The sequence below is a fragment of the Rhinatrema bivittatum genome, chromosome 1, assembly GCF_901001135.1.
Source record: "Rhinatrema bivittatum chromosome 1, aRhiBiv1.1, whole genome shotgun sequence".
Lineage (NCBI taxonomy): Eukaryota > Metazoa > Chordata > Amphibia > Gymnophiona > Rhinatrematidae > Rhinatrema > Rhinatrema bivittatum.
In genome coordinates this window covers 255,964,096-255,991,611 of record NC_042615.1, presented here as the reverse complement: position 1 = coordinate 255,991,611, position 27,516 = coordinate 255,964,096, and the positions used below count along the sequence as shown (strand labels likewise).

Sequence of the window (27,516 nt, the reverse complement as noted above, 5' to 3'; positions counted from 1 at the left end):
GCTGTTTCTGCATCATTCATTCTTGAGCAACACATCCTTGCAAGATCGCTATTCATGTACATAAGGAGGACTTTTTACATGCTACTTGTGGCAATCGTATATTTAATTCAATATGGTTAGAATCTGTTTTTATTCTAATTTAATTTCAAAAATACTTTTCATTCATGTTGTTTGTAATCTAATAAAGCATGATATTGATTTTTTTCTAAAAGACAACAGTGTTCCTTCATTTCCTATATTTTCATATCTACTAGATAAGGGAGCCCGGACCGACGTGCCGCAAATGCGCAGTAGAGAGCAGCTCTACTGCGCATGCGAGCATGTCGGCCAGAGCAGAGCGTGCCCTCCCCAAAAAAATGGTGCCTGCTCCTTAGGAGCAGGAGCGACGGCGGCAACGAGCGGGAGGAGCAGGAGCGGCGGCGTGCGAGGGAGGGAGGAGCAGTAGCGGCGGCGCGCAAGGGAGGGAGGAGCAGTAGCGGCGGCGGCGATGACGCGCCCGCGAGGGAGGGAGGAACAGTAGCGGTGGCGACACGCACGCGCGAGGGAGGGACACCCCCCTGTCTGCCGGTTGTGGATCAGCTGAAAGGGGAGGGAGGAGAGAGTGAGCTGAGGGGAGGAGGGAGGAGAGAGTGAGGCGAGTGAGCTGGGAGGAGAGTGAGCTGAGGGGAGGGAGGAGAGGGAGAATAGAGAGGGGAGGTGGGAGGGAGGAGAGAGGGAGAATAGAGTGAGGTGGAGGGAGGAGAGGGAGAATAGAGTGGGGAGGTGAGAGGGAGGAGAGAGTGAGGTGGGGGGAGGGAGGGAGGAGAGAGGGAGGGGAGGAGGAAGTGGGAAGGAAATAGACCGAAAAAATTTTTTAAATGAAGCCCGTTGTTACGGGCTTAACGGCTAGTATATATATATTAGGTTGGAACCACTTTAATCCTTTTCTGTCACTTCTGTGGTGACACTCTGAATAGTGGAAGTTGAACTGTGTAAAGACAATGCTTTGTCTGCAAAAACCTCTCTCTGACACACATACACAGGCTTTCCTTTTAATTTGTTAATACATTTTAAAAAATGTATCTTTTCCAAATTTTGGGGGTTTTTGAAAATGTACATCAGTTGTGAGACAGACAACCTGAGCAATAGGGGTACTTTTCACTAATCTGCTTTGTCTATAAAGCCTTGTCTCTCAGGCTCCCACACCTAGGCACACATAAGTTCCCCACACACATACACACACACTCACACATACTTACACATAAGTTCCCCACTCACATGCACACACACTCACACATACATACACATAAGTTCCCCACACACATATACACACATAAGTTCCCCACACACAAACACAAGGAATCTACTTCAGGCATCGCCTTCTCCTCCTCTTGCTGCCACAGGACCCGCAGTGGTCATCTTGCAGACATCTTCTGCTAGGGTCGGGCAGCCCTGATTGTGTGAGCCTGAGCCATAAGTGGGTTAGCCACTGTTGTGGGTTATGAACTGGTTAAAAGCAGGAAACAAGAGAGTTAGACTATCTGGTTAGTTCTCTCACTGGAGGATGATAAATAGTGCAGTGCCCCAGGGATCTTTGCTAGAACCAGTGCTTTTTAATTTTCTTCTGTAACAATCGCTATTTAACACTCTCTACAGTTGGGCAAGGAGAGGCATCTAATATACTGTCATTTCTTAAGTTTCTATATGCTTTCTGTTAATTACTGAACCAAATAAAACAATATTTATTGTTTTCACTTTTGTTTGATTTTTAAATTTAGAATTATGGGTCAGACAATCTGAGCAATGCTCTGCAGTTTTTGTTTGTTATATAAAGAAAAGAAACATTTAAAAAAATATTGCAAATCATAAGAGAATGTTTCAATTCTACAGTGTAGTACCTGATTATTTAGTATATGTTAAACACTGAACTTCAAACCAAAGGTTATTTGGCTATTCCTAGTTTTACAGGCTAAACCAAAAGATTAGGAAACATTTTTATTTATACAAACATCTCTTTAGAAGCTAAAGAAATTCTGGCTGATACTATTAAGACAGTGCATGCAGATTCAACATTATAGCAAAACAAGAATAAATCAGCAGATTTTTAACTTGCAGGATTGCTATGCACTGGTTTTTAACCTTTTTATTATACTTCACCAGCTTTATTCAATCATTACATTGGTATTAGATGAATATGGGGATCTTTACTGAATGCTATCTTTAAAATATGAAGCAAATAATACTGTTTTTCACTATAAGCCAAGTTTATCAAACATTTCTCCAATTATTCTTCAGTGCACAATTTGCTTCAAATTTATCAATGACAGTATTTCAGCATTTTCAGGGTGAAAAAAATACTGAAACAAAAATAGAACAGTTTTTATATTACAATAAAACTTTGATAAATGCCTCTAGCTTGGCCTGTTTTGTCAGCAGCAGCACTGTCCACTGCCATGTAGGAGACCTAGATCCAATTTATGTCTTCTCAGGCCAGAAGGAGCTGGGGATGTTATGATAGCTCCATTCATAGTCCCCAGTAAAGAGGGTATCCCAGCTATTGCTCAAAAGCAACATCTGGCTGGTCTAAGAGTGTACTTGTGACGGAGTCCAGAAGGAGCTAGAATCTATGTATCTCAGCCTGAGACCGGGCCAGATAGAAGATAAGAGGGGAATATACATAAAGAAAATCCCAGATGCTTGTGAATGAAAGCTCATGGTGCCATAGCTCCAGCTGGGGCAAGTTCCCATTATCAGGATGCCTGAAGGAGCAAGAGAAAGCTTCCAAGCAACAACAACAAAAAAAGTATTCTCCATTGCTAAATCAGGCATGTGGCGATGACATTTTTATAACCTGATTAAAAAATTCTTTTATTTGGGATGTCTGGGGGGGGGGGGGGGGGGGGGGTAAATGTGACTAGATGTATATTCCCTTTCTAGGATCTACTTTGACATGTACTACAGATCACTGTGGCAATTTGCAGTGTATGCCATTGATGCTGTTTGCACCAATGAGGGTTGCTACAGCAACCAGCTGCTTCGAGCAGCTAGCACTGTAACTCCCAAAGCTTCTTACTGCCTGCAGGACCTGCTTTAAAAAAGTCTTATAGATATTTGCCCTGCCCAATCTGTTAATGTCATTATTCCTTTCTGAATTACTCTGAAAGACTGCATTTTTTTTACAAAATGTGGCTACTTTTGTGGTATCATTTAACATATAGATTCTGGGAGCTGGAACCATAGGCAAGGGTCGAATATTTTCCCACACAAATACATTCATCTACAGAGAGAAAAAACAATGCAAGATTAGAGATGTAAAAAGGGGAAAAGCAAAATTTGGGGAGGGAGTAAATGGATTGGGGAAAAATGGGAATTGTGATACATATGTGCTTAAAACTGTGTTGAAATATTAAAATACTTGGAATATATGTCTCCAGTTTCTTAAAATCAGTAATATAGCTTCAGAAGAATACTATAGTTGTGAATATTCTTAAAATACCCATGTTTCAACAGGGATAGTTAAACAGTAGTTGAGTCGCTTTTATTTTTTCCACTGCTACCACCAGGATCTGAAGCTCAGTCTTTCTCTTCTTTCTCTCCATTTTCTGATCAACTTTCATTATTTTTTCTTCATTGTCCTTTCTTCTCACTCCTGTGTAGCTTTTCCCACATCTTTTAACTGTTGCCCACTCCTCATTCTATTTTTCTCTCTCCTGCTCTTCCATACCCTCCGCTGCCTCCTATTCCTCCCATTTTCACATTCTTTCATACCCTATCTCTTTCCCATTCTTACCCCTCTTATCCTCCACCAACTCTTCATTTCTCTCTTCCCTTTCATCTGCCCCCTGCCTCTCAGGTACCCAAAGTGAAAGATGGGAAACCATCCCTCAGCTGCCAACCACTGTATACAGTCTGTGCCAGCATGGCAAGCATTTTCAAAACTCAAGACGGGCACTTCCTAGCTGCTGATCTTGTTTGTCATGAGACCAATTCATGTCCAGTGTGTTTTAGAATTCAGGACTGAACTAGAGGTTACAGAGATGGTAGCTGCTCGCCTAAAGCTAGATTTTAAAAGGCCAGCATACGCGTCCATGTGCACGTGGTTCCTGCTGTGTGCAAAATTGAATAAATTGTTAGTAGTTTTCAGGATTCAGTAATTCATTTAGCCTAACTTAATGCTTATTATTAGTGTTTTTTTATGTATGTGTGTGTGTGTGTGTGTGTATGTGGAGGGGTCCCAACAGATTGCATGTAATGAAGGGGGACTGCCGCTCAGTTTGCTCACCCCAGTCTAAGGTGTGCTTTACTAATTAGTTATTTAGGAAAAATGTGAAGGTACAATTAGATCTTACCTTGCTAATTTTCTGTCCTCACGTCCTGACAGACCAGTCTTCACTGTGGGTTTTGTCCCCCTATCAGCAGATGGAGGCAGAGTTCCAGACCTCTTCCTTAAGGCCCTCTCCTATAGAGGCTGGTTCAGCAGGGAAGGAGTCAGTAGGTTCTTGCCAAGCTGGTGCTATCTAATATTCAGGGGGAGGGTGCCATCTGGGGAGGCCAAACTTTCTGATCTCCCCCTTTTCCTTTGACTTTTCCTTCTTTTAGGAAATTCCCTCGAGGTTGACCTGGGTGCTGTTTTTGTTGACTTGTTTTTGGCCATGGTCAGGTCATACTTTAATTTTTCCATTTGAGTAGCCTGAACTCAAATTGGAAAATTAAAGTATGGCCTGACCATGGTCAAAAACAAGTCAACAAAAACAGTGCCCAGGTCAACCTCGAGGGAACTTCCTAAAAAGTGGAGGTACAACCTCCTCTGAGTTCTACTGCTTTGGATATCTACAAGGAGATATTCTTCTTCCACTATTTCTTTCTCCTCCTCTTTTTTTTTTTAAAGGAGGGATTCAGGACTGGTCTGTCATGACTTGAGGAAAGAAAATTAGCAAGATAATATCTAGTAATTGTACCTTCCTCTTTGTCCTGCCAGACCAGTCTTCAGAGTGGGATGTACCCCTGGGTGGGGAAAGTCCTAAGGCTGCTTCCAGAACTCCCAATGCGAATCTGGTATCTTTTCTTTCTTGTAGGTGCAGCCTATAATGCTTCGTGGACGTGTGCACCAAGGCCCACGTGCTGTCCTACAAATGTCTATGGGAGACACCGACCTGAATTCTGCCCAGGAGAGGAGGCTTGCAACATTGTTGAGTGTGCTCTCAGGCCCTGCAGTACCTCCTTGCCACTCACTGTATATGTGAGGCAATTGCTTCCCTGATGCATCTTGCGATCGAGGTCTTGGAGCTGCCTCCCCTTTGCGGACTCCTGAGTACAGGGCAAATAGTTTGTCTGACTTCCTGAACTTGTTTATAGACCAGATATTTCCGGAGGGTTCTTCTATCATCCAAAAAATATTAACCCTTCCTCCCCGTTGTACAATCTGCTTTTCTGAATCCTGGCAGTGATCAGTTGACTAAGTTGGAATTGGGGAGGAAGAATGGGACTGGCCTCAGTGTCACTTTTTCCTTTGAAAAAAAGAGATATGGTTCCCGGCATGATAGAACTTGAATCTGCAATATTCTTTTTGCTGAGCTTATGGCCGCCAAGAAGGTTTTCTTCCAGCTGAGATCCCTTTCTTGGATGCTTTTGAGCGGTTCATAGGGGGCTTTAGCTAGTGCCTTCAACACCAACTTCAGATCCCATGCTCGCACTACTAGTTTGCAAGGTGGCCATATGTGCTTTGTGCCCCCCCCCCCCAATAGGATGCGGGCCATGTCCAGAAGCGATCCCACCGAGGAACCTATGATCCGCCCTCTGTAGCAGGCATTAGCTGCCACCTGGAGCCTAAGAGTTCATGCCAGCCCCTTGTCCAGGCTATCCTGTAGGAACTGCAATATTGCTGCTATGTCCACCTTGCCTGGGAAAGGTTTCTTTGAGAGCACCAATGCTCAGAGTCTTGAGGTCCTTGCATATGCTAATGAGGTTAATTTTTTCCATGCCATCAAAAGCATGGATATTACCCCTGTGGAGTGGCCGCTTTCCTTGAACCTGTCCCTCTCAATAGACATGCTGAAAGAGAGAATTGTGCTGGGTTTTCCATTTTGACTGGTCCCTGGTGTAGGAGGCCCTGTACTGGTTCAAACCTGATCGGCTCCTCTATGCTTAACCTGCTTAGGTCCACGTACCACAGCAGTCTCTGATTAAGTCTAGGAGCACTGCTCTGGTCTCCAGCCTGTTTATGGAAAAATTCCTCTGCTACTGTGACCAGAGCTTTTGTGTCACCTGACTGTCATAGAGTGCCCCCCAGCCCCTGCTGCTGGCATCTGTCGTTGGTAGAGCCCACTTGGAGGGGTTCTAAACTTGAGCCTTTGACTAGGAAGACTATCTCCTGCCACCAATGGAGGCTTTCCTTGACCTGTCATGGTAGTGGCAGTTTCTGATCGAAATCCAGCTCTTGCAGTGCTTCACTTGCTAGGAGGTACTGCTGTAGAGGTTTCATGTATGTCTTTGCCCAGGGCACTGCTTTGATGGCTGCCGCTATTGATCCCAGCACTTGAAGATAAGTTCTTGCCTTGAGTTCCCTGGTAGATATCAGCCTGTCCACCTGTTGCTGCAACTTGTCTATCCTTTCTTCTGGCAGGAATAGAATCCCTCTGCTTGTATTGTATAGTGCTCAGAGGTACTGCAATGTTTGAGATGGGCACAGATGGCTCTTGAGTTTGTTTACTATCCACCCCAAGGCTTCTAGCTGTCATATGACCCTTTCCATCTCTGTGACCCCTTCCTTTCTTATGTCTGCTCTTATTAGCCAATCGTCCAAGTAAGGATGGACTCTGATTCTTTCCTTGTGCAGGGCGGCTGCTACCTCTACTAAGATGTTTGTGAAGGTACGTGGGGCCGTCGCCAATTCAAACAGTAGTGCCTGGAGTTGATAGTGATGGCCCAAGACTGCAAAGCACAAAAACCTCTGGAAGCTTTCCCAAATAGGTATGTGTAGATAGGCTTCCAATAGGTCCAAGGAGGAGAGATATTTGCCCCTTCTTACTGCTACCTTGACTGTCTATAAGGACTCCATTCTGAAATGCAGGATTCTCAGCGCTTGCTTTACCTTCTTGAGATCCAGCACTGGGTAGTATGATCCTTCCTTTTTTGGCACTATGAAAAATATGGAGTAAGTGCCTCTTCCTTTTTCCTGGCTGGGGACTGAGCTAATAGCTTTGAGATCTAACAAACTGGTCACTACATTTTGAACTGCGTATTTCTTTACTCTGCTGCAAGGCAAGGGGTCGAACTGTTCCCTTATGATGCTCTTTAGCTCCGGGTAGTACCCTTCTCTGATAGACTTGAGAATCCATTGATCCGTAGTTACTAAGGTCCACTCGTGATAAAACTCCTTTAGTCTGCCTCCAACCTATGGAGGCTTCGAGTGGACCTTCAAAACTTCATTGAGTCTCCTTGGGGGCTGACCCTTGTTGCCCATGCCTCTGGAGCCATGTCTGGCAACCCGAAAGGGCTGCCCGCATGACCTGCCTTCCCCCACTGGGCTTAAATCTTGACTATCTGGACTGCCTGGTGTCCCTAGGCTGCTTTCTACTGTTGCCCTTTCTTTGTGGTCTCCTACTTCTATCCTCTGGGAACCTCAAAGGTTTGGCCTCCTGGACCTTCATGAGGGAGTCCAAGTCCTCCCCAAATAATTTTCCTTTGAGAGAGAGTTTACAAAATGTGACCTTCATGCTGAGTCTGCTGCCCAGCTATTCAGCCACAAGAGGTGCCTGGCCATCACGCCCATAGTGGCCTCCTTGGCCGTAATCCTAATAAGGTCATAGAGGGCATCCAGTACATAGGCTGCTATAGATTCTGCCTGTGCCAACTCTGGGCTACTTGCCCCTTCCACCTCACCTACTTGTGGGGACAGCTGCAGTGTGCAGAGTAAAGCCCTCACCACATAACCTCCACAGATTGCTGTGCATAGCGCTAGAGTAGACAATCCAAAGTCTTTTCTTATAGTGTCTCGATTCTTCTATCCTTTAAGTACCTGAGGGCTGCCCCCCTTCAACTGGGAAGGTCATCTTCTTAGAGACTGCAGGCACTGCTGCAACCACCTTAGGGAGTTCTAGGAAACTGTCTTTCCCTGTCTGATCCACCACATATAGTCTTTCCATATTTCTTCTACGCCATAGTCTTGAGTCTGGTGAGGATCACTCCACAGTAATCATATCTTGGATTGTGGAATGTATGGGAAAAGCCCTTGCTGGCTTCTTAATGCCTGTAAGAATAGGAATACCCCTTAGCTTAGGGCCTCTGGGCTGCTCCTCCAAGAGCCTGAGAACCTAGGAAACCCTGGAAACCAGCCCTAAACAACTGGACCGCTAAATCATCTTGCTCTCTTCCTCAGTCCTCCTCTTCCTCAGTCACCTCCAGGGAATCGCCCCAGGACGAGTCCTCTGGTTCAATAAACAGGGATTCCTGTAAGGGCCTGGGCTTCTCCTCCTCCCTGGCTTCCAACTTCCTCTTCTTTTCTGCAGAGGGAGTGGGGTTTTGGTCTGCTGCACCCATGGGCTTCCTTTTCATTTCTGTAAAGAACTTGTGCATTAAAAGCACAAATTCTGAAGAAAACTCCTCCTTCCCCCCCCCCCCCCCCCCCCCTTTAAAAGATTTGTCTTCCAAGGCTGCCAGGAAGGGGTCAGGGGCTTGACCAGCAGTGATCTCCGATAGCAATGCGGGTGCATTCAGGCTATTTTTTGTACATCAGGACCGCCTCACTGCCCTCTACTGTGCCACTTCCTCCCGCCACCGACTGCTGCGCCATCGCAGTTGCGGCAGAAGGAGCCAGTGACAGTTGGGATACACCGTGCGCTGCACGCTATGCACTTCCTGCCTCTCTCCGTACCTTTCGTTGTGGAGGGGTTCAGGGGACTTCGGGCCGAGTCCTGCGGTATTAGGTGCTAGGTCTACTTACTGCTAGCACTACCGTCTCACTTATTCTGCACAAGAAATGCTAAGCCCAAGGCCTGATCACCCTGAATGGGGTAGGAAAAAGCGACTCTGGGAGGGCTCTCATCCCAAGGAGGGCCCCCATCCCGGCCCAGGCGCTTCCCCAGGGAAAGAGACCTGCCTGTTCCTCCTACCGAACCAGCTCCACCTACCACCTGCTGGAGGCAGAGGACTACTGACTCCTTCCCTGCTGAGCTAACCTATATAGGAGAGGGCCTCAGGGAAGAGGTCTGGAACGCTGCCTCCATTTGCCTGTAAAGACTGGTCTGGCAGGGCGAAGAAGAAATCTATTTTGGAGATGTTTTTGCTCTATTTTACAGATTCCGGGTCACATAATGTATCACTAAAGGGTCGGCTTGACATGCTTTTCAGAGCATTTGAAGCACATGCCTCAGGCAAAGTGCATGAGGGATTCCAGATATTGCATGAGTTGGTTTGTAAAAACATTTGTCCTGTTTTTTTCAAACCAGCTCATGCAGTGTGCCCACAGAGCTGCACCAGTTCTGTGGGCAAAGCAAAGACTTCAGTTTCTAGTGCCATCTTGTGGCACTATGTACACATGCTGAAAATATGCTTTAAAAAATGTATATATTTATTTTCAGTTGATTTATGGTGAGCTGTATAAAATTTCTCGCTTAATTTTGCTTCACCATTTTTATATTTACCTGAAGGGAATTTCTAGGTATATCTTACTTCTGACAAATCGCCAGGAATGACTGGGGTTATAATAGCCTAAACCAGGCCTTCTTTTTGGACACTTGGGAATTGCCCAGCTCCACTAGGGGTCCAATGTAATAAAACTTGAATAACAAATGCAGGCAAAATTCTAGCACACCATTTCTTATGCATGCTGAAAAACTTTACAGCTCCTCATGCAGCAAGTTAATGGTATGTAAATGCATCGAGTTTTTTTTTAAAAAGCAAACTAACCCAGAAATGTGTGCTCAGCCTTACTATATTGGCCCCAATATGAGTAGCACGCATAAAACATGATTTACTTGCATAAAACTGAAACGGCACACCTTATACAGGTGTAAGATCACCTCATTTGCAGGTCGATTCAGTAAAGTTTGCGGGAGAGCGAGCGATTCTCCCAGCGCGCGCACAGGCCAGTGTCCTGTGCGCGCGATTCAGTAAAACAAAATATTTAAATTAGGGCCCGCAGTAAAAAGAGGCACTAGGGACACTAGCATGTGCTTAGTGCCTCTTTTTGGACAGGAGTGGCGGCTGTCAGTGGGTTTGACAGCCGACGCTCAACTTTGCCGGCGTTGGTTCTCGAGCCCGCTGACAGCCAAGGGTTCGGAAACCCATGATATTAAGTCGGAGGGTGCACAGAAAAGCAGTTTTTATTGCTTTTCTGTGCACTTCCCCGGCGTTGGCAGAAATTAACGCCTGCACATTTTACTTACTGTATCGCGCAGGAATGACTACTAGGGCCATCAACATGCATTTGCATGTTGCGGGCGCTATTAGTCTCAGGGGGGGTTGGACACGCGTTTTCGACGCGCTATTACCCCTTACTGAATAAGGGGTAAAGCTAGCGCTTCAAACGCGCGTCCAAATGCCTGTTAACAGTACTGTATCGGCCTGGTAGGGATGGGGGATAAGTTACCCATTCTCAGTCTTTGCTTTCAGGATCCAGGGTAGGGATTCCCAGCCCTGTGCTTTACCCTCTCTCATCCTGTGATTCAGGGACAAGTTCCCCCTGCCTTCATTTTTCTTTTGGTCCCTGAGGAAGGTGGCCTTTAACAACTCGTGTCTGATCTCATGAGAGAGGAAGGGGATTCCCTGCCTGCACTCGTGGTTTTGCTTCTCTTGCTGACTATGGAGGGGTTCCCCTGGCCCCTCAGTCACTGGCTGTCTAGTGTGGGGATTTCCAGGCCAGCGCTCAATCTTTTTCCTCCCGGTGCCCAAAGAAGGAATTCCTGATCAGTTCTGACCACCTAAGAGAGGGACCAGAGCGCACCTAGGCAGCATCCATGTTTTAGAACTGCTGTAATATCTGCCAGACACTTTTTTTTTTAATTGTCACTTTTTTTTTTTTCCTTAAGAACACAATTTTTCAGTAAAACTACAGCTTTTACTCTTTCCAGGGACATCTCAACCAAGTGTGTAGGGCAACAGAAAAGTACCATGATAGAATTCCGATACTAACAGGACAAATTTAGTGTTACTGTGTAGCTGAAAACCAATTAGATTGTTTGTTTTTTTATTTGTTCAGTAGATTTAGAAGCAAAATTAGTGTGATCATTTATAAACACACTTTAAAACCCCCTGTGGACCCCATAACAATTTTACTATCTGAGAAATTTGGTTCTGAATGAGTTCATATTTTCTGCTACTGAAACTGTTAGTCATAAAAATTAAATCTAGGACTGCTTTTGAACCTTTGTCTCATAAATATAGGCCAAATTTTCAAAGGCCTATGCGCACGCAGCGTGCATTTTATAACAGGCCCAGCCATGCGCATAAACCCTGGTACGCGCACAAGTGCCGGGCCCTGAAAAAGGGGCGGGGTCTGGGAGGGGAGGGACGGCACCATTGTACGCTGTCCTGGAGAAGTGCGCACCTGCAGACGGCCAGCACACGCAACCTACTGCTGCTCAAGAGGAGAGCAGCAAGGTAACAAAATAAAAAGTAAGAGTTAGGTAGGGGGTAGAGTTTGGGAGAGGGGAAAGGGTAGGAAGGTTAGGCGGGGGGGGGGGGGGGGGTAGGGAAGTTCCCTCCCAGTCCACTCCTTAATTGGAGCAGGCTGGGAGGGAACTGGGGGAGGCCTGATTGTGTCGCCGTGCGTATTTATGGAAAATTTGCCTGTCCCAGCACTCACCGCCCACACATGCGCACACAGATTTTAAAATCTGGCGTGCATGTGCGCATGGCTTTCGGATTTTATAACGTGCGTGCTGGCGCGCGCATGTTATAAAATCATCGTGTCCATGTGCACACACCGGGAACTGCGTACACATGGAAGACTCCTTTTAAAATCGACCCCTAAATGTATAGAGATCTTGGGCTTCAGTGTGGCTTCTCAGTTGTAAAAGTGTGTTCTTCCTTCTGATAATAATAAAGCTAAATAGCCAATCTGTGAATGCAAGATGCTGACTGAGATCATAAGATCAGCAATTTACAGCAAAACAGTTTGACAATGAGGATTCCTTTCATCCATTATTTTTCTTTTTAAGCATGCTGTTTTTGGTTGTGAAACTTTAAAGTGATGTTTGTTGCCTTACCCTTTTTTGTTAGTTTATATGAGTGTTTCCCAAACTTTTCAAACCCAAAGCCCACCTACATTAACAAAAATGTTGTGTTGCATACTAACCTTCACAGAGCAAGGAGTACAGACATGGAGAGGACTCATGAGGCCAAAAGAATTGCTTGGGGAAACGCTGAAAGCCCCACCAGTACAGTGTCCAAAATTAGGATACATTGAAGCAAATGCAGCACACAGCAAACAAGTCCAAAAACATTATAGCAGGTCTGCTCTTTGAATCAGGGAGCCTTCCTCCCCTGTGTCCTCCCCAGTACCTGTTTGGTAGGGCATCTATCTTCCTTTCTTTCAAAGGTTTCTTATACTCTGATGAGCTTCTGGCTGAACTTCCATGTCAGACCGGAACTCACACATTGGGGGCTTTCTTTCTCCAAGAACTCCCACTAAGGACTAATCCTCTTTGGAACATGTATCTCAGTAATGAATGAGGTATCCTCTTTCACCTCTCCTCCCAAGACTATTTCTTATCTGTACATACCGATTTCAGTGGGTTCAATCCTGTGAACTCTTGAGCCGCCTTCCTCCCAGTTTGGCCTGGACACCCCTGTTCTGGGCTCCAGCCTCTACCCTGGGCAGAAATAACTTCATTTCTCCTCACTTCTTTGTAGGGAGACGTCCTCCCTGGGAACCTTTCCTGTGGAGTAACAAGGCCCACTATGTACTTTTTTTGTGGAGATGTGGGCACTGCAGACTGGCTGTTCCTTACTCAGTCTTCCCCAAATTCAAATCCTACTGCATCACATGGGTGCAGGTTTTATCAAACTCAGACTCCTCCCTTTTGGGGAGGGTCAGTCCTCCTGTCACACTCATTGGTTAGGCCTCACTTGGAGTACCAAGTTCAGTTCTGGAGACCATATCTCAAAAGACAGGGAGAGGATAGAAACAGTCCAGAGAAGGCAACCAAAATTGTGCAGGGTCTGCACCAAAAAGGCACATGAGATGAGCCTTGAGACTTTATTATGTATACCCAAGAAGAGAGATGAAGGATATGATACAGACTTTTAAATACCTGAATGGTAATAATGCATAAGAATTACATCTTTTTTGATGGAAAGGGAGCTGTAGGCTAGAGGTCATGATATGAACCCCCATGGGAAGTCTCAGGAACAACTTCAGGAAACATTTTTTTCACAGAAAATGTGGTGGATGTCTAGAATTCCCTCCCGGAAGAGGTGGTTTGCACAGGAATGTAACAATTCAAAGGGGTGTGGGATAAAAACGGGAGTCATGGCTAGAAGAAGAAATGAAGAGCCAAGGTAAACTGTGGTAGCTGTGGGGTAACATTCTGCATTGGAATAACTTGCACAGTGCAGCAGTTAGAATCCTAAACACCTTGCTGGTCAGACTGGATGGACCATTTTGGTCTTTATCTGCCATCATTTACTATGTTGCTGGCACATCAGGCCTGTTGAGAACCCTATGACCATGACAATTAAGAGCAACACTACTAAAAGAGCAAATTTGGGGGTCCCCTTACATGCACTTTAAGCACAGTGCTACAAAAGCCGAGCCAACAGAATAACCTGCTTGTCTGCATTTGCAGACCTGCTTTGTCTCCCCTTTTGCTATTGCAGTTGAAAAAGCTATTTGTTTTCTTTTCAGTCTGTCTGGATTATTTTAGATTGGCATATCTGTATTGTGGCTGGGCGATAAATGCAAACAAAATATTTATACGACCTCCGCAAATGTATACGGAGGAACAAAATCCCCTGAGTAAAAGGAGCCTCTGCATTGTTCGTTGGCAACACCGAGTGGCCAGACCTAGGGTCCACCTTGAACCAGATTCCAGAGGGAGCCATGGTTTACGGCCCCTGACCAAGGACTGTTGCTGCAGTGGTTGGGCTGAGCTGGAAGAAGGATATAAAAATAAAAGGAAACCTGTAGTTAGAAATAAGGGCTCATGTCCCTGGATCTCAGCCCTGGATGCCTAAGAGGAAAACTGCCAGGCCTCAAAAAAAAAAACAAAAAAACTTTTTTTGGGTTTGAGTGAGCTCAAATAAACCCAATTTATGAAAGTATAAGTGGAAAAATTAATTCAGTTAGCTAATAAATACTGTCATCTTTATTTCAGATTAGTGAAAGGAACAGCTTATCACTGGGACCTTCTTCTGGTGGCTTTGATTAACACAGGACTGTCAGTTTTTGGGTTGCCTTGGATACATGCTGCCTTCCCTCATTCTCCAATGCATGTCCGGGCACTTGCAAATGTGGAAGAAAGAGTTGAAAGTGGGCATATCTATGAGACGTAAGTATGCAAAAACCCTATAAGCTTCTGAGAGAGCTGCAGAGGCTCTGAAAAAGTTATATACTATTCAGCTCTGAATTTTAAGGGCGATTTAAGAGGGTGGAAGAGGATACTTAAGCTCATTTAAGACACTATTTTCAGTTTTATACAAGATGAGTGCAGCACTTACCTTTCCAGTCTGCACTTTATAAAAAATAATAAAAAAAAAAAGTCAGTGTTTAACCTGGGTGCTTTTCTTGGGGGGGGGGGGGGGGGGAGTTTTTTTGTGGTATTTGAAAAGATTTTCCTGAATGTAAATGATAGCTTGTATTCCCAGAGGGGGCTGGGCATACAGAGATCCAAGTGTGTGACTTCCATTAGCAGTGTCTGCAGTTGAATTGTGTACCATCATGTATCTTACAAATAGAGAGATCCCCATATGTAGCAATCATTGTTTTGGTAAAGAATATAGGTCACAAGTTGATTTCTATAGTAATTGTTTATCATGCTTTGGTGAGTGTTCATTGTAGCAGTACCAGCATATATTTGCATTTGAATGCAAATATATTTCTCCCTAATGTGTGGCTCTCGCCCTTCTCCTTTTGTCAGTCACCTAAGCTCTTCCTGTGTATTACCTCTGCCTTCATTGATGGCAGTAAACCAGTTGAATGCAAAATAAGAGAGCCTGGCTTTTCTTTTTTCTTTTCTTTTCAAGTACACTTCTGTGTAACTAAACTGTATGAACTAAGTTGTGGTAGTCTACAATCCAATAAAATACACTGAGGATTCAGAGTAAGCAAGCTTGAGCAAGAAACAAACCAGCTAGGCTGAGTTTGAATACACCCTGTGCAATACCTTTCCAAGTTCGCTATAAAATAAAGTTTTCCCTGAATCACAAGCCCAAATGATTTGGTATTTGGAGATGAAACCACAGGGCTTGGCCAGATTCTGTCTGACTTGGACCCGTTTGAGAGAGCGTAACAATTCTGCTGAGTCGCGGGAGGTATTTTGGGGGTTTTGTTTGTTTGTTTTTGTTTTCTCGTTTAGTTGAAAATAGATGAATCATCTTGTTCCATAATCTCTCTGTTATAACAGCTTAGTTTACTGTGAGATCTTTTAGCCCTTTTTTTTTGTATATTTTCATTAAGATGTTTCTATATACTGAAAATATTTCTGTTCAATCATGTTTATTCTCTCCTCCGCCTCCCCCCTTTAGAATTGTGAGTGTGAAAGAGACACGATTGACAACGCTGGTGGCCAACATCCTGGTGGGCCTCTCCCTCTTCCTCCTGCCTTTCCCACTGCAGTGGATTCCAAAGCCAGTCCTCTACGGACTTTTCCTGTACATCGCCCTGACCTCCATCGATGGCAGTCAGCTCTTTGAGCGGGTGGCACTTCTGCTGAAAGAGCAGGTAATGTGGCATCCGGCCGGACCGAAGTTCATGGGCAGGATGTGCAGTGAGAAAACACTTCCACAGCATGTTTCCTGAGGAAGCACATCCAAGCAGCGAGTTATATAGCTTCAGAAACAATGTCACTGTGGATAGTCTTGACCATGTTCTCTGCCCCTTTGTTCTGCATTGCGAATCAAGTGGTGGTGCTGTTTCTTGCCCTCACCCATAGCGATACCATATTTACTGTGCGGCTGCAGCATTTGTTTCATTCAAAGATTTCCCCCAACAACATCAGAAAAGGAAATTCTTCTGATCAATTGACATTTGTTTACTCTGCAAATGTGACGCATTTTATTGTTATGAAGGCAAGCATAATGCATTGTGTCACTGTTGGTTTTATGACATGGGTTATCACTGGTATATCATAGTATCATCACAGAACATAGTAACGTAGAAAATGACAGCAGAAAAGGACCAAATGGTCCATCCAGTTGCCCAACAAGCTTCTTATGGTAGTGTCTGCCGTGCTGTGTAGATTACCCCTATGTTTCTCAAGGATAGCAACTGCTGCTCCGTGCAGTTATCCCCAAACCTTATGATAACCCATAAAAATATTTACTGCTAGCAACATTTTTACTGGGTGAGGAGCCTTCTTGAAAATTCAGACACTGCTGCTGGACGTGCTTTGCTTATGGGCTTGGCCATATGTCTGCGTATCAGTTTCCCAGTCTGTAAAAGTCAGGGCCCTCATTGGTTGCTATGTGAATCTAATTTCCCTTTTCCCCTTTTATTTATTTATTTATTTGTTTTAACAAACAACCGAAAAATAGCTGGACAGAGATGATGAATGTTTTAAAAGACCAGCTTTTGTGAATAGTAGGGCACCTCCCTCGGGCAATGTGATTGTAATTATATCTTATAGATTTATGGCAGATGTGAAGATAATTTAGCATTTATATATCTGAATAAGCCTCACAAGTACACATTTAATCTATCCCTTCCCTCAAAAGCGATGTTTGAAAATAAATTCTATAGCCTTAACCTTTCCCTAAAGATTATGTAATGGTTATTCAGCATTAACAACATTAACATTCTTTACAGTAAACTATGTAAGAATTCCTTATGCACCTGACAGTTTGTCCATCTGTGTAATTTTTCATCTGTGCACAGGCAGGAATTTGTGCATGGACCTTTCCTGGCAGTAGAAAGTTATGTGGGTAACAGGAAGTTTATGTGCCATGAGTTTAAAAATTGTCAGCTAACAGCAGGAGGAGCTTGGGAGCAGGAACAACAGGGCTGGTGGGCTTCCACAGGCCCTTGGAGATGAGAAGGAGCAGCAAGTCTGGCAAGGTTCTTCAGGCTCCGACAGCCAAATAGAGAATAGAGGAGCCGGCAGTAGGTTTGACAGGTTGCCCAGGTTCTGCCAGCAGAAGAAGTATGGGGACCAAGTGATCTTCAGAGAAGGCCTTAATCGGGGCCCTTTGGAGCTGGCAGAATGTTTGGTGCCCTGGAAGAAATAGAGAGAGCACTGCAGGTGGGGTGTGGGGGAGGAAGGATGGGGCAAAGGAGAGCATGTGTGAAGGGAGAAAAGGAGAGAGAGAGTGGGTAGGAGTGAGAGGACAGTGGTGCATGGAAAGGAAGGACTGCATAGAGGACTGTGTATCGGGTGGGGTGGGATAGAGGGCTGCAGTGGGGTGAGTGGGTGAGAACAGGAGGCAGAGAGAGAGAGAAGGCCATATAGGATTGGACTGGGGTGGGGTGGGGTGTGCACTCACCAAGGAAGAAATGTGCTGCTCATGTATTCCACCTACCTTTACCCCTCAAAGAGGTTATTAAGGAGGGAGGATAGAGCCAGAAGTTCATGGTAATGCATTTTGTCCCTGGTGAGTAGATGCTGGAGGTCAAGAACTATGGAGATCACCTTTCCAATCTTTATATTGAAGGTAATATGAAACTCTGCAGGCAGGGCCAGTGCAACAGTATTAGGTGACCTAGGCGAACCTTCTGCCTTGCCACCCCCCGTCCACCTCCTCCCAGTCTAGGCCCCAGCTCCAGCCCCGACCTCAGTCACTCAGACAGGCTTTCCCTCTCTTACGCACACTCAGGTTCCTTGACTCATTCACACACGCACCCTTACACAGGCTTCCTCTTCACTGACACCATTGCTCTCTCATACACATACAATCCCTCTGTCACGAACACACATACAAACAGAGGCACCACTCGTGGCCCGCTGAAACTCTCCTCTCGGCTGCGAGCAGGATGGGTGCTGCTCGTAGCCTGCTGAGTCTCTGCATTTCTCAGCCACAAGCAGGTTGGGTGCTGCTTGTGGCCCGCCGAGTCTCTACTCCTCTCGGCAGTGAGTAGGATGGGTGCCACTCGTGGCACCTTGTGGCTGCTCTTTACCACCCCCTAATGGCTGACTCCCTAGGCGACCGCCTAGTTCACCTATTGGGATTTGCCAGCCCTGACTGCAGAGAGCTTGCAGTACCTCTGCGGAATTTCCCTTTGAAAATATGGCTTGCACTTTGCATCTACCTTGCAACAGGTGCAAATTACATGCGTGGAAGTACGCACAAATTTCAGAACAGTCTCCACACGTGCTTTCACACCCTTAAGCATTCCCTGCCCTTTTTTCACATGGCTAAAAGTACACACGCTTTTCACAGTACATGTAGGCGATTAAGGAAGTAACAATATTTAATCCACATTTTTATGCAGGTAAACATATGTTTACCCATAAAAAAAACTTCTGACTCTTACCTCATAATTACTATTATTTCCACTTAGCCCTTATTTCCCTGTAATTTAATTTAAAAAATATTTATAACCCACACTATCTATAAAGCTAGGTGGGTTACAATAAAACATACATAAAACAAAGATAAAACCAATGACAAGATAACCATAATCGGTTTCGACAATACTTGAAGCTGGCTTGTGCGTCAGTATACCACCGCTATGAGAATACTGTCTGGGATCAAAGGTCTTCGTTATCAGGCAGCAAACATGTAAGGAAGGGGCCATCAATCATAGAAAACCTGTGTAAATAAAATGTATAAATGTTTTTATCAAATGAAACAAACCTGCACCAAAATATTTAATGCTTAGTCATCCAGCAAAACTAAATCGAGAAGAAAAAGCAGCAAGCCTGCGGTGCACCTTTTCAATCTCATATCGATTTCAGGCTATGGGAGCCTCTTAGGCAATCAGGAACCAGATCCAACTAGGCAGTTTTAAAATGAAGAGTAAACAAACTGGCAAAAAAAAATGTGATTTAGATCTTTTTGCCACTGTCGCGTGCAGTAAAGTGCCTGGTGTGCTCTTTCTGGAAAAACAGTATTAACTAGATTCCTTTTCACACATTGCTACATAGATTCTCTTATATTGGTAACAGTCTGCATGTGTGCATTCAAGCAAGTCACAGAATCCTCTTCTTCCAGAAACAGTTTATCTGGCCAGGAGTCCTAGCAGAAAGTCCATCCTATTTTTCTGATCTCTGACAGTGGCCAATCCAGGTTGCAAGTACTTGGCAAATACGTTTGGTTTTTTTTGTTTGTTTGGGTTTTTTTTGGAGTTGTGGACTCGCAGCACTTGAGATGAATGAATGGAGCCAGCTCATGAGTAGAAATGGCTACTCATGTCATTTTGGTACTTACTGTTCATTGCTTCACAATTTACATGGGACAGATTTTGAGGGCTAGTAATGCTACTGCTGATAGTGCCCATAAGACAAAAAGAAACATTGTTAAAATACAGCTTCTCTGTTTTTTTGTATTTTTTTATTGTGGCATTGAATGGGTAATGAATGGATAAAAATCTTCAATATGATTGGCTGGTGAGGCTTCCTTGCTATATCATATTTTTGTACCGACCAGGTAAAAAAAAGCTCATAAAATCGAGAGATCCTTCTTATAAAAGCATTAAGATATTCTAGGCTACATTTTATTTTGACGTTGTGGTATTTATGACAGATTCTGCATTTATTCTCACAGTACACTGGAGGCTGAAGCCAGTTGATATAGTGTATCTGGATTTTCAGAAAGCATTTGACAGAGTACCTCAGAGACTTTTGAGGAAATTAAAATGTCATGGGATAGGAGGTAATGTTCTATTGTGGATTGAGTCTGGTTAAAAGATAGAAAACAGAGAGTAGGTCTAAATATTCAATTTTCTCAGTGGAGAAAGGTGAGTACTGGAGTGCCCCAGGGATCTGTACTGGGAATGCTGCTTTTTAACATATTTATAAACAACCTAGAGATGAGTGAGATGATCAGATTTGCTGATGATACAAAAATACTCAGTTATTAAATCACAAGAGGATTGTGAGATATTGCAAGAGGACCTTGCGAGACTGGGATACTGGGCATCCAAATGGCAGATTATATTTAATGTGAACAAGTGTAGAGTAATGTATGTAGGAAACAGCAACCCAAATTATTGCTACACAATGCAAGGTTCCACATTGGGAATCGGCACCCAGGAAAAGGATCTAGACATCATAGCGAATAATTTGTTGAAATCCTCTGCTCAGTGTGCAATGGTAACTAAGAAAGCAAATATAATGCTAGGAATTATTAGGAAAAGAATGGAGAATAAAACAGAGAATATCATAATTCCTCTATATTGCTCCATGAGAGGTCTAGAACAGATAAATGTGAATCTGTTATTTACTCTTTTGGATAATAGAAGGACTAGGGGCACTCCTTGAAGTTAGCATGTAGCACATTTAAAACTAATCGGAGAAAGTTCTTTTTCACTCAACGCACAGTTAAACTCTGGAATTTGTTGCCAGGGGATGTGGTTAGTACAGTTAGTGTAGCTGGGTTTAAAAAAGGATTGGATAAGTTCTTGGAGGAGAAGTCCATTACCTGCTATTAATTAAGTTGACTTAGAAAATAGCCACCGCTATTACTAGCAACAGTAACATGGAATAGACTTAGTTTTGGGGAACTTGCCAGGTTCTTATGGCTTGGATTGGCCACTGTTGGAGACAGTCTGACCCAGTATGGCATGTTCTTATGTTCTTAACCACACCTTGAGTATTGTGTGTAGGTCTGGTCACTGCATTTAAAAAAAAAATAAGTGGAATCAGAAAAGGTACAGAGAAGAGTGCCCAAGCTGATAAAAGGGATGGAATGAGTCCCCTATGAGGAAAGGCTAAAGAAATTAGGGCTCTTCTGCTTGGAGAAGAAATGGCTGAGGGAAGATTTGCTAGAGGTCTATAAAATAATGAATGGAATGGGTAAAACACTTTACTCTTTCAAAAAATACAAAGACTAAAGGACATGTAATGAAGTTATTAGGTAATGCATTTAAGACAAATAGGAGAAAACATTTTTGTATGCAGCTCCTAGTTAAGCTCTGGAGTAAGTTGCCAGAGGTTGTGGTAAAAGCTGTTAATGTAGCTGGGTTTAAAAAAGATTTAGACAAGTTCCTGGAAGAAAAGTCCATAAACCATTATTAAGAAGGACTTGAGAAAATTCACTGATTATCCCTGGGATAAGCAGTATGGCATCTATTGACTGTTTGGGATCCAACAAGGTACTTGTGACCTGGATTATCCACAACTGGAAACAGGATTCTGAGCTTGATGGACCTTTGGTCTGACCCAGTATGGCAAATTTTATGTAGATGTGTTGCAGTGACCAGGTAAAAGAGTTCCTCTTTGTGTTGGAAACCTTAAATAATTTATGGTTCCATGTGCTTGAGTAAGGGACTTTTGTAGCCTTGTTAAGGGTATTGCGTCTTCTTGTTGGTATTCTTTTAACTAGCAATAAGCAAATAGGTCAGAACCTTTTCTCACAGTAGTTTGGTATTGCTGTTTAAGAGACATTTTGGCTGGCAGGTCTCCTATAAGTATATCCTCCACATCTGCTGATAGGCAAAACCCTCGTAAAGATCCAGCAAGACAGGGGCTCCATGAGTCTGATAGCCCTGCATTGGCCGCAACAGGTCTGGTTCCTGATCCTACTCGACTTGTTGGTCCAGGAGCCCATCCGCCTGGGCACCTCCCCTGACCTCATCACGCTGGATTGGGGAAGGCTGCACCACCTGAATTTTCGGTCGTTGGCCCTCACGGCCTGGATATTGAAAGGCTAATATTGCAGTCCCTCAACCTTTCAGAGAATGTGTTGCAGGTCCTAGTAGCTTCTCAGAAGCCTTCCACTCGGAAGTCCTACCAGTTGAAGTGGAGAAAGTTCTCGTTCTGGTGTGTGGAGCAAGGTCTTCGCCCTTTCAGCTGTCCCAGGCCATGGCTTCTGGACTATCTCTGGCGCCTCTCAGTCGGGGTCGCAGACTAATTCGATCCAGGTTCATCTGAGTGCCATCAGTGCCTATCACCATGGGGTGGTTGACACTCCAATCTTGGTGCAACTGTTGGTGGGGCACTTCATGCGGGACTTGCTACAATTGAAGCCTCCACTGCATCGTCCTGTTGTGGCCTGGGACCTCAACGTGGTGCTAGCTCGGCTCATGCGGTCTTCATTTGAGCCTTATGCACTCCTGCGAGCTTAAACACCTCATCTGGAAGGTGATCTTCCTGGTGGCAATTACTTCCGCCTGCAGGGTCAGTGAGCTGCAGGCCCTGGTGACCTATCCACCTTATATGAGGTTCTTCCACGACAGGGTAGTGGTCCGCACTCACCCTAAGTTCCTACCTAAAGTGGTGACTGACTTCCATCTGAATCAGTCTATTGTACTGCCTACCTTCTTTTCGAGGCCACACTCCCACCAGGGTGAGCAGGCTCTGCACACCTTAGACTGCAGTCGTGCTCTGGCATTTTACCTGCAGCCCCCAGGCAGTTCACACAACCTTTTTTCTCCTTTGACAAAAATAGACTTGGGGTTGAGATGGGCAAGCAGACCCTGTCCAAATGGTTGGCAGAATGTATCGCTTTCTGCGATGAGCAAGCGAGCTGTTCGCTTGGAGGCCGAGTAAAGGTGCACTCAGTGAGAGCTATGGCAGCATCGATGGCCCACGTCCATGCGGTCCCTTTTGCTGAGATCTGCAAAGCTGTGACATAGAGTTCCCTCCACACGTTCGCAGCCCACTACTGTCCGGACAAGGATGGTTGACAGGACAGTGCCTTTGGCCAATCCTTCCTTTGTAACCTGTTCCAAGTGTGAGAATCCAACTCTCCCTGCCTAGGGCCCAATATGTGGTTCATGCCTCCCGATATTGCCAACAGCACTCCTGTTGTTGTGCCTGATGCACGTTGTTGAGTGTCTGTTAGCCCTGTATGTTCCAGGGACAGCCTGCAGCTTGGTATTCACCCATCTGTGAGGACTACCATCCTGCTTGTCCTGGGAAAAAGCAGAGTTGCTAACTGTAACAGGTGTTCTCCTAGGACAGCAGGATGTTAGTCCTCAGGAAACCCACCTGCCACCCCTGCGGAGTTGGGTTCTTCTGTGGTTTGTTTTTTTATTTTTCACTCATCTTTTTCGCTTTGATACGAGACTGAGGGGGGGACCATGCATGGCTGTGGGGATAGTGGCATGCTGACCATGCTCAGTGTGCCAATCAAAATTTCTAGAAACTTTGACAAAAGTTTTCAATGCTGGGCTCCATCTGATTATGTTACCCATCTGTGATGACTAACATCCTGCTGTTCTGGGAGAACACTGTTACAAGTAAGCAGCTCTGCTGTGTGTGTGGATGTGTCTTTCTGTCTCTGATATATCCATATACACACATTCTGCTGATGTGCTGCTGCTTATGTGCTCACAAGTGAGTGCCCCAGCGCCAGCACTGTCACATTATGAAAAGTTCTGGCGTGCTGCCAGTTCTTCCTCAACTTGCAGCAGTCCCTCCTTTTCTCATTCCCAGAACTGTAAGCGAGGCCATTATGCACCTATGGCCAAATAATAAAAAATGTGCCCTCACCCTGAAGGCAACATACAATGCCATGAGCTAGGAGACTCTATTACATGTAGGGGGCTTTAATTTTTATTTTTATTGTGATCAGCAGTTTCCTCCAGCTCCTTTGAGCTTTCAGCTTAATCAGAATCAGTACAGGGATCCTGCCGCCATAAGCCTTCATTCAAAAAAATGAACTGGAAACCCTAAGAAGCCAGACTCTGCATCCATGCAACACCAAAGAAATAGGAACAAAAATGCATTTCCTCTTGCATTGTAAACAATAAAAGATGATATGAGCTCTATATTCCCAAAGCTGACATATTCCATTCACTCAACTGAATATAAAATGCTTTTTTCTACACTTGCTGTCTGAACATTTTATTTTGTGTTATAGCAATGGAGAGAGCAAAGTCCTCCTTTCTGCATTGGAGAAATTCTTACATGGCTGTTGCAGATTGAGAACATAGGGGCCGATGCAATATTATTCGTGGAAAGCGGGTGCTGACTTTTCAACACCTGCTTTCTTAACGCACGCATGGCGCCCGCAAGGGGGGGGCGCCATGCAATATGCAAATTAGGGAGTTGCGCTAGCAAAGAGACGCTAGGGTCGCTAGTGCGACCTTAGCGCCTCCTTGCTAATGCAACCCCGCAGTTACCGGCGGTCTGCCAGTTATGAACACCGACGCCGATAAACTCGGCATCTGTTTTTATTAACTGCAGTCAGCCGGTTATGAAAAACGATGCCGAGTTTATCGGCGTCTGTTTTCATTACTGCAGCCTGTCGGTTATGAAAAACATGTGCTGAGCATATCGGCATCTGTCTTCATAGTGGCCGACAGAGATATATATTTTTTTTTTTTTACTTTTAAAAAAGTACAGAAAAACAGTTTTTTGTGCTTTTTTTTCACTGCGCTCAGCTATTAACGCCTGCTCCAGGCAGGCGTTAATAGCTGAGCGATAAATGTGCGTCTGAGACACACATTTATTTTTTTACATTTGGAGTGAATGAGTAATAGCCTCATTCACATGCATTTGCATGTGATGAGAGCTAACTCATTCACTCCGTGTGGGATGCGTGTTAAATAGGCGCTAATTCCCCTATTGCATTAGGGGGTGGATTAGCGCCTATTTAACCCACATCCAACAGCGGGGTTAAACAGTGCACTTGGCTGAGCGCACTGTATTGTATTGGCCCCATAGCCTGTTGAGTGCCCTGGGTGAAGGAAAAAAGTTCTTGCACCATGGGATGTCTGCATTCAGGGTTAGAAGCGATGTGCTTAAGTGTCCATGAGCTTGTTCACAAAGTGGTGTGTGGTAAATTTAAAGTGAAGGAAATGTTTACCCTGTTCTAGAGGGTTTGAGACTATTCTGCTATGCATGGTGGGTTGTGGGAATGTTAGAGCAAGAAAGGGGTTAGAGGAGTGGAGAAAGCAGTAAGGTGGGACTTGAAATCCATGGTCTTGTTGTAGGAGCACTGAAGTGAATTAAATATAATAACCATGAGATTGTTGTACATGTTCACATGAGTAGGGAGATATAGAGGAGGGAAACTGGGGCAGAAACTAAAGAACATGTCTGTGTGCAACTGCTTGGTAGGGATATGCAACATGTATGCCAATTATTTGTTTGAGTTTAATAAGAAAGAATTTTAAACATAAATAAAAGGAGACATCTAAAACTACTAAATACATTCATGTGAGATGGGCCAGTGAAACTAAATGCATACAGGTGGAAGTGCTGTTTTGAATAATCTGTGCTGGATCTGACTCTTGGAACTTGGACTACTATAAAAATGCAATGTATAGTGAAGGAAACAATCAGCAGGCCAGCACTGCCGCATGTGCTTTGGACCATGACAGATACTGGGTCCTAAAAGTATCTATACAGAGAAGGAAAATGTTACTCTTGAACCGCAGAATGTCAGTGTTTCTCATGATTCAAGAGCCATGCAACAATAAAATCAAAAAATTAGTTCCAACGATGTGCACTATTAATAAAATTAGGTGGGGCGGACGTCAGGACAGAGTTTTAAACTCAATTGAGACTATAGTCCCGCAAAGTCCTGTTTCTACATTTTAATCATCGGTCAGTTTAACCTCCATCCTCCCTACTTTATTCCACTCCTTGATTTCAATTTATTTTTATTTCAATTTTTTTATATTTAATATATTTTTTATCCAAAACGTAAAACAGCATATCCCAGCTGGTGTCACTCCGCTACTTTATCCAACATTGGTGGCTCTTTTTTTAGCTCAGTCCATCAGTTGTTAAATTTTGACACCGTTCGTATACATTTTTATTATAGTCACGTGTTGTCCATAAAAACAGCCATTAAGTTGTACTTAGCTTCTCATATGGATTTATGGTGAAAACTAACTCACTTGGCTGCTACACTGCTCATTCCAAAATCCCAACGCTGATAGCGTTTTGCTTCCTCAGCTGCTTCAGGGTTTAATTTGCAACACAAACACTTCTGTGATTACTAGTTGTCATGAGGTCCACCCCCCCTAATTATATTAATTATATTAAAAGTGCACAGTGTGGGAACTCATTTTTTAGATTTTATTGTTCTTATTGAGAAATTCCTTTATCCCAGGACAAGCAGGATGCTAGTCCTCACATATGGGTGACGTCACCGAACGGAGCCCAGGCGGGAAAACTTTCTGTCAAAGTTTCTAGAAACTTTTGACTGGCCCCAGTGAGGCCACTGAGCATGCCCAGCATGCTATGATATTCTCTGCCACAGGTGTCTCTCTTCAGTCTTCGTTTTTTCCGCGCTGCAGCTAGCATCGCGGATCCGGAGCCGTTGAGTTTACCTCAACAGTTTTCGACTTAAAAGTCGTTTATTTAGAAAATTCTCTGTCACAGACATCTTTCGGGGTTTTTTCTTGCCGGCCGGTAAGTAACCCAGTCGAATATATTGATTCGGAGATATTTTTAAATTCTCCTCAGGCGAATCGACGGCCGTCGGTTCCACAATGTCCACAGGTTTCAAAAAATGCCCTGTGTGTAAGAGAAAAATGTCTATTACTGACCCGCACACTGAATGTGTGGTATGTTTAGGGGATAAGCATGATGTCCATAATTGTCCACAGTGCGGGGAGATGACTCCAAAAACTAGAAAGATTAGACTTGAAAAAATGGAGCATTTATTCAGTCTACAACTTATTCCTTCCACATCGGAGTCATCAAAGTCGTCTCCGGCTGGAGCGACTAAGAGGGTAATTCTTAAAAAAACCTCAGCCGGGACCTTCGGGAGACCACTCGTCCCCTTCATCGTCCTCGACGTCGATGAAATCATTAGAAAAATCAAAGTCGAAACATCGACACCGTCATCGAAGCCCCTCGTTGTCTGACTCGGCCTCCCAGGAACCTTCGACAGCGAAGCGGCCTAGAAATCAAGAAACCTCGGAGTCAATAACGCCTCGGCCTACCTCCACTCCGATATCGACACCTGAGCCTGCGCAAGGTACGTGTCAGGAACTTGTGCTTCAGCCTACGCCACCGCCCTCAACCGCTCTGCTCCCAACGGTTGTGCGGCCGGAATTGTCGGAGTTAATCCGTCAAGCGATTTCGAATGCTCTGAAGGAACAATTCACCATCCCGACTTCATTGTCGATGCCGATGTTCTCCACATCGATGCCGGCAAATTTGCCGATGCCGGTGACCACACCGATGCCGGAGTCGATTTTGACTCCGACGGCTCAATCGATGTCGACACCAAAAATAATTACATCATCGACGTCGATATACGCACAAATCCCGGCTGTAATGTTACCGCCGTCGACAGAATCGACTTCGAGAGCATTACACT

At 44.5% G+C, this 27,516-nt stretch overlaps 1 protein-coding gene across 3 annotated transcripts in view; it reads left to right on the top strand.

The window, feature by feature from the left end:
* SLC4A11 (solute carrier family 4 member 11) overlaps positions 1-27,516 on the top strand; it is a 726,210-nt gene that overhangs the window by 678,198 nt on the left and 20,496 nt on the right. For all 3 annotated transcript variants that reach the window (XM_029593900.1, XM_029593909.1, XM_029593918.1), the window contains exons 17-18: positions 14,295-14,468; positions 15,664-15,859. In XM_029593900.1, coding sequence (XP_029449760.1) covers positions 14,295-14,468; positions 15,664-15,859 — 370 coding nt within the window. The remainder of the gene's footprint in view (positions 1-14,294; positions 14,469-15,663; positions 15,860-27,516) is intronic.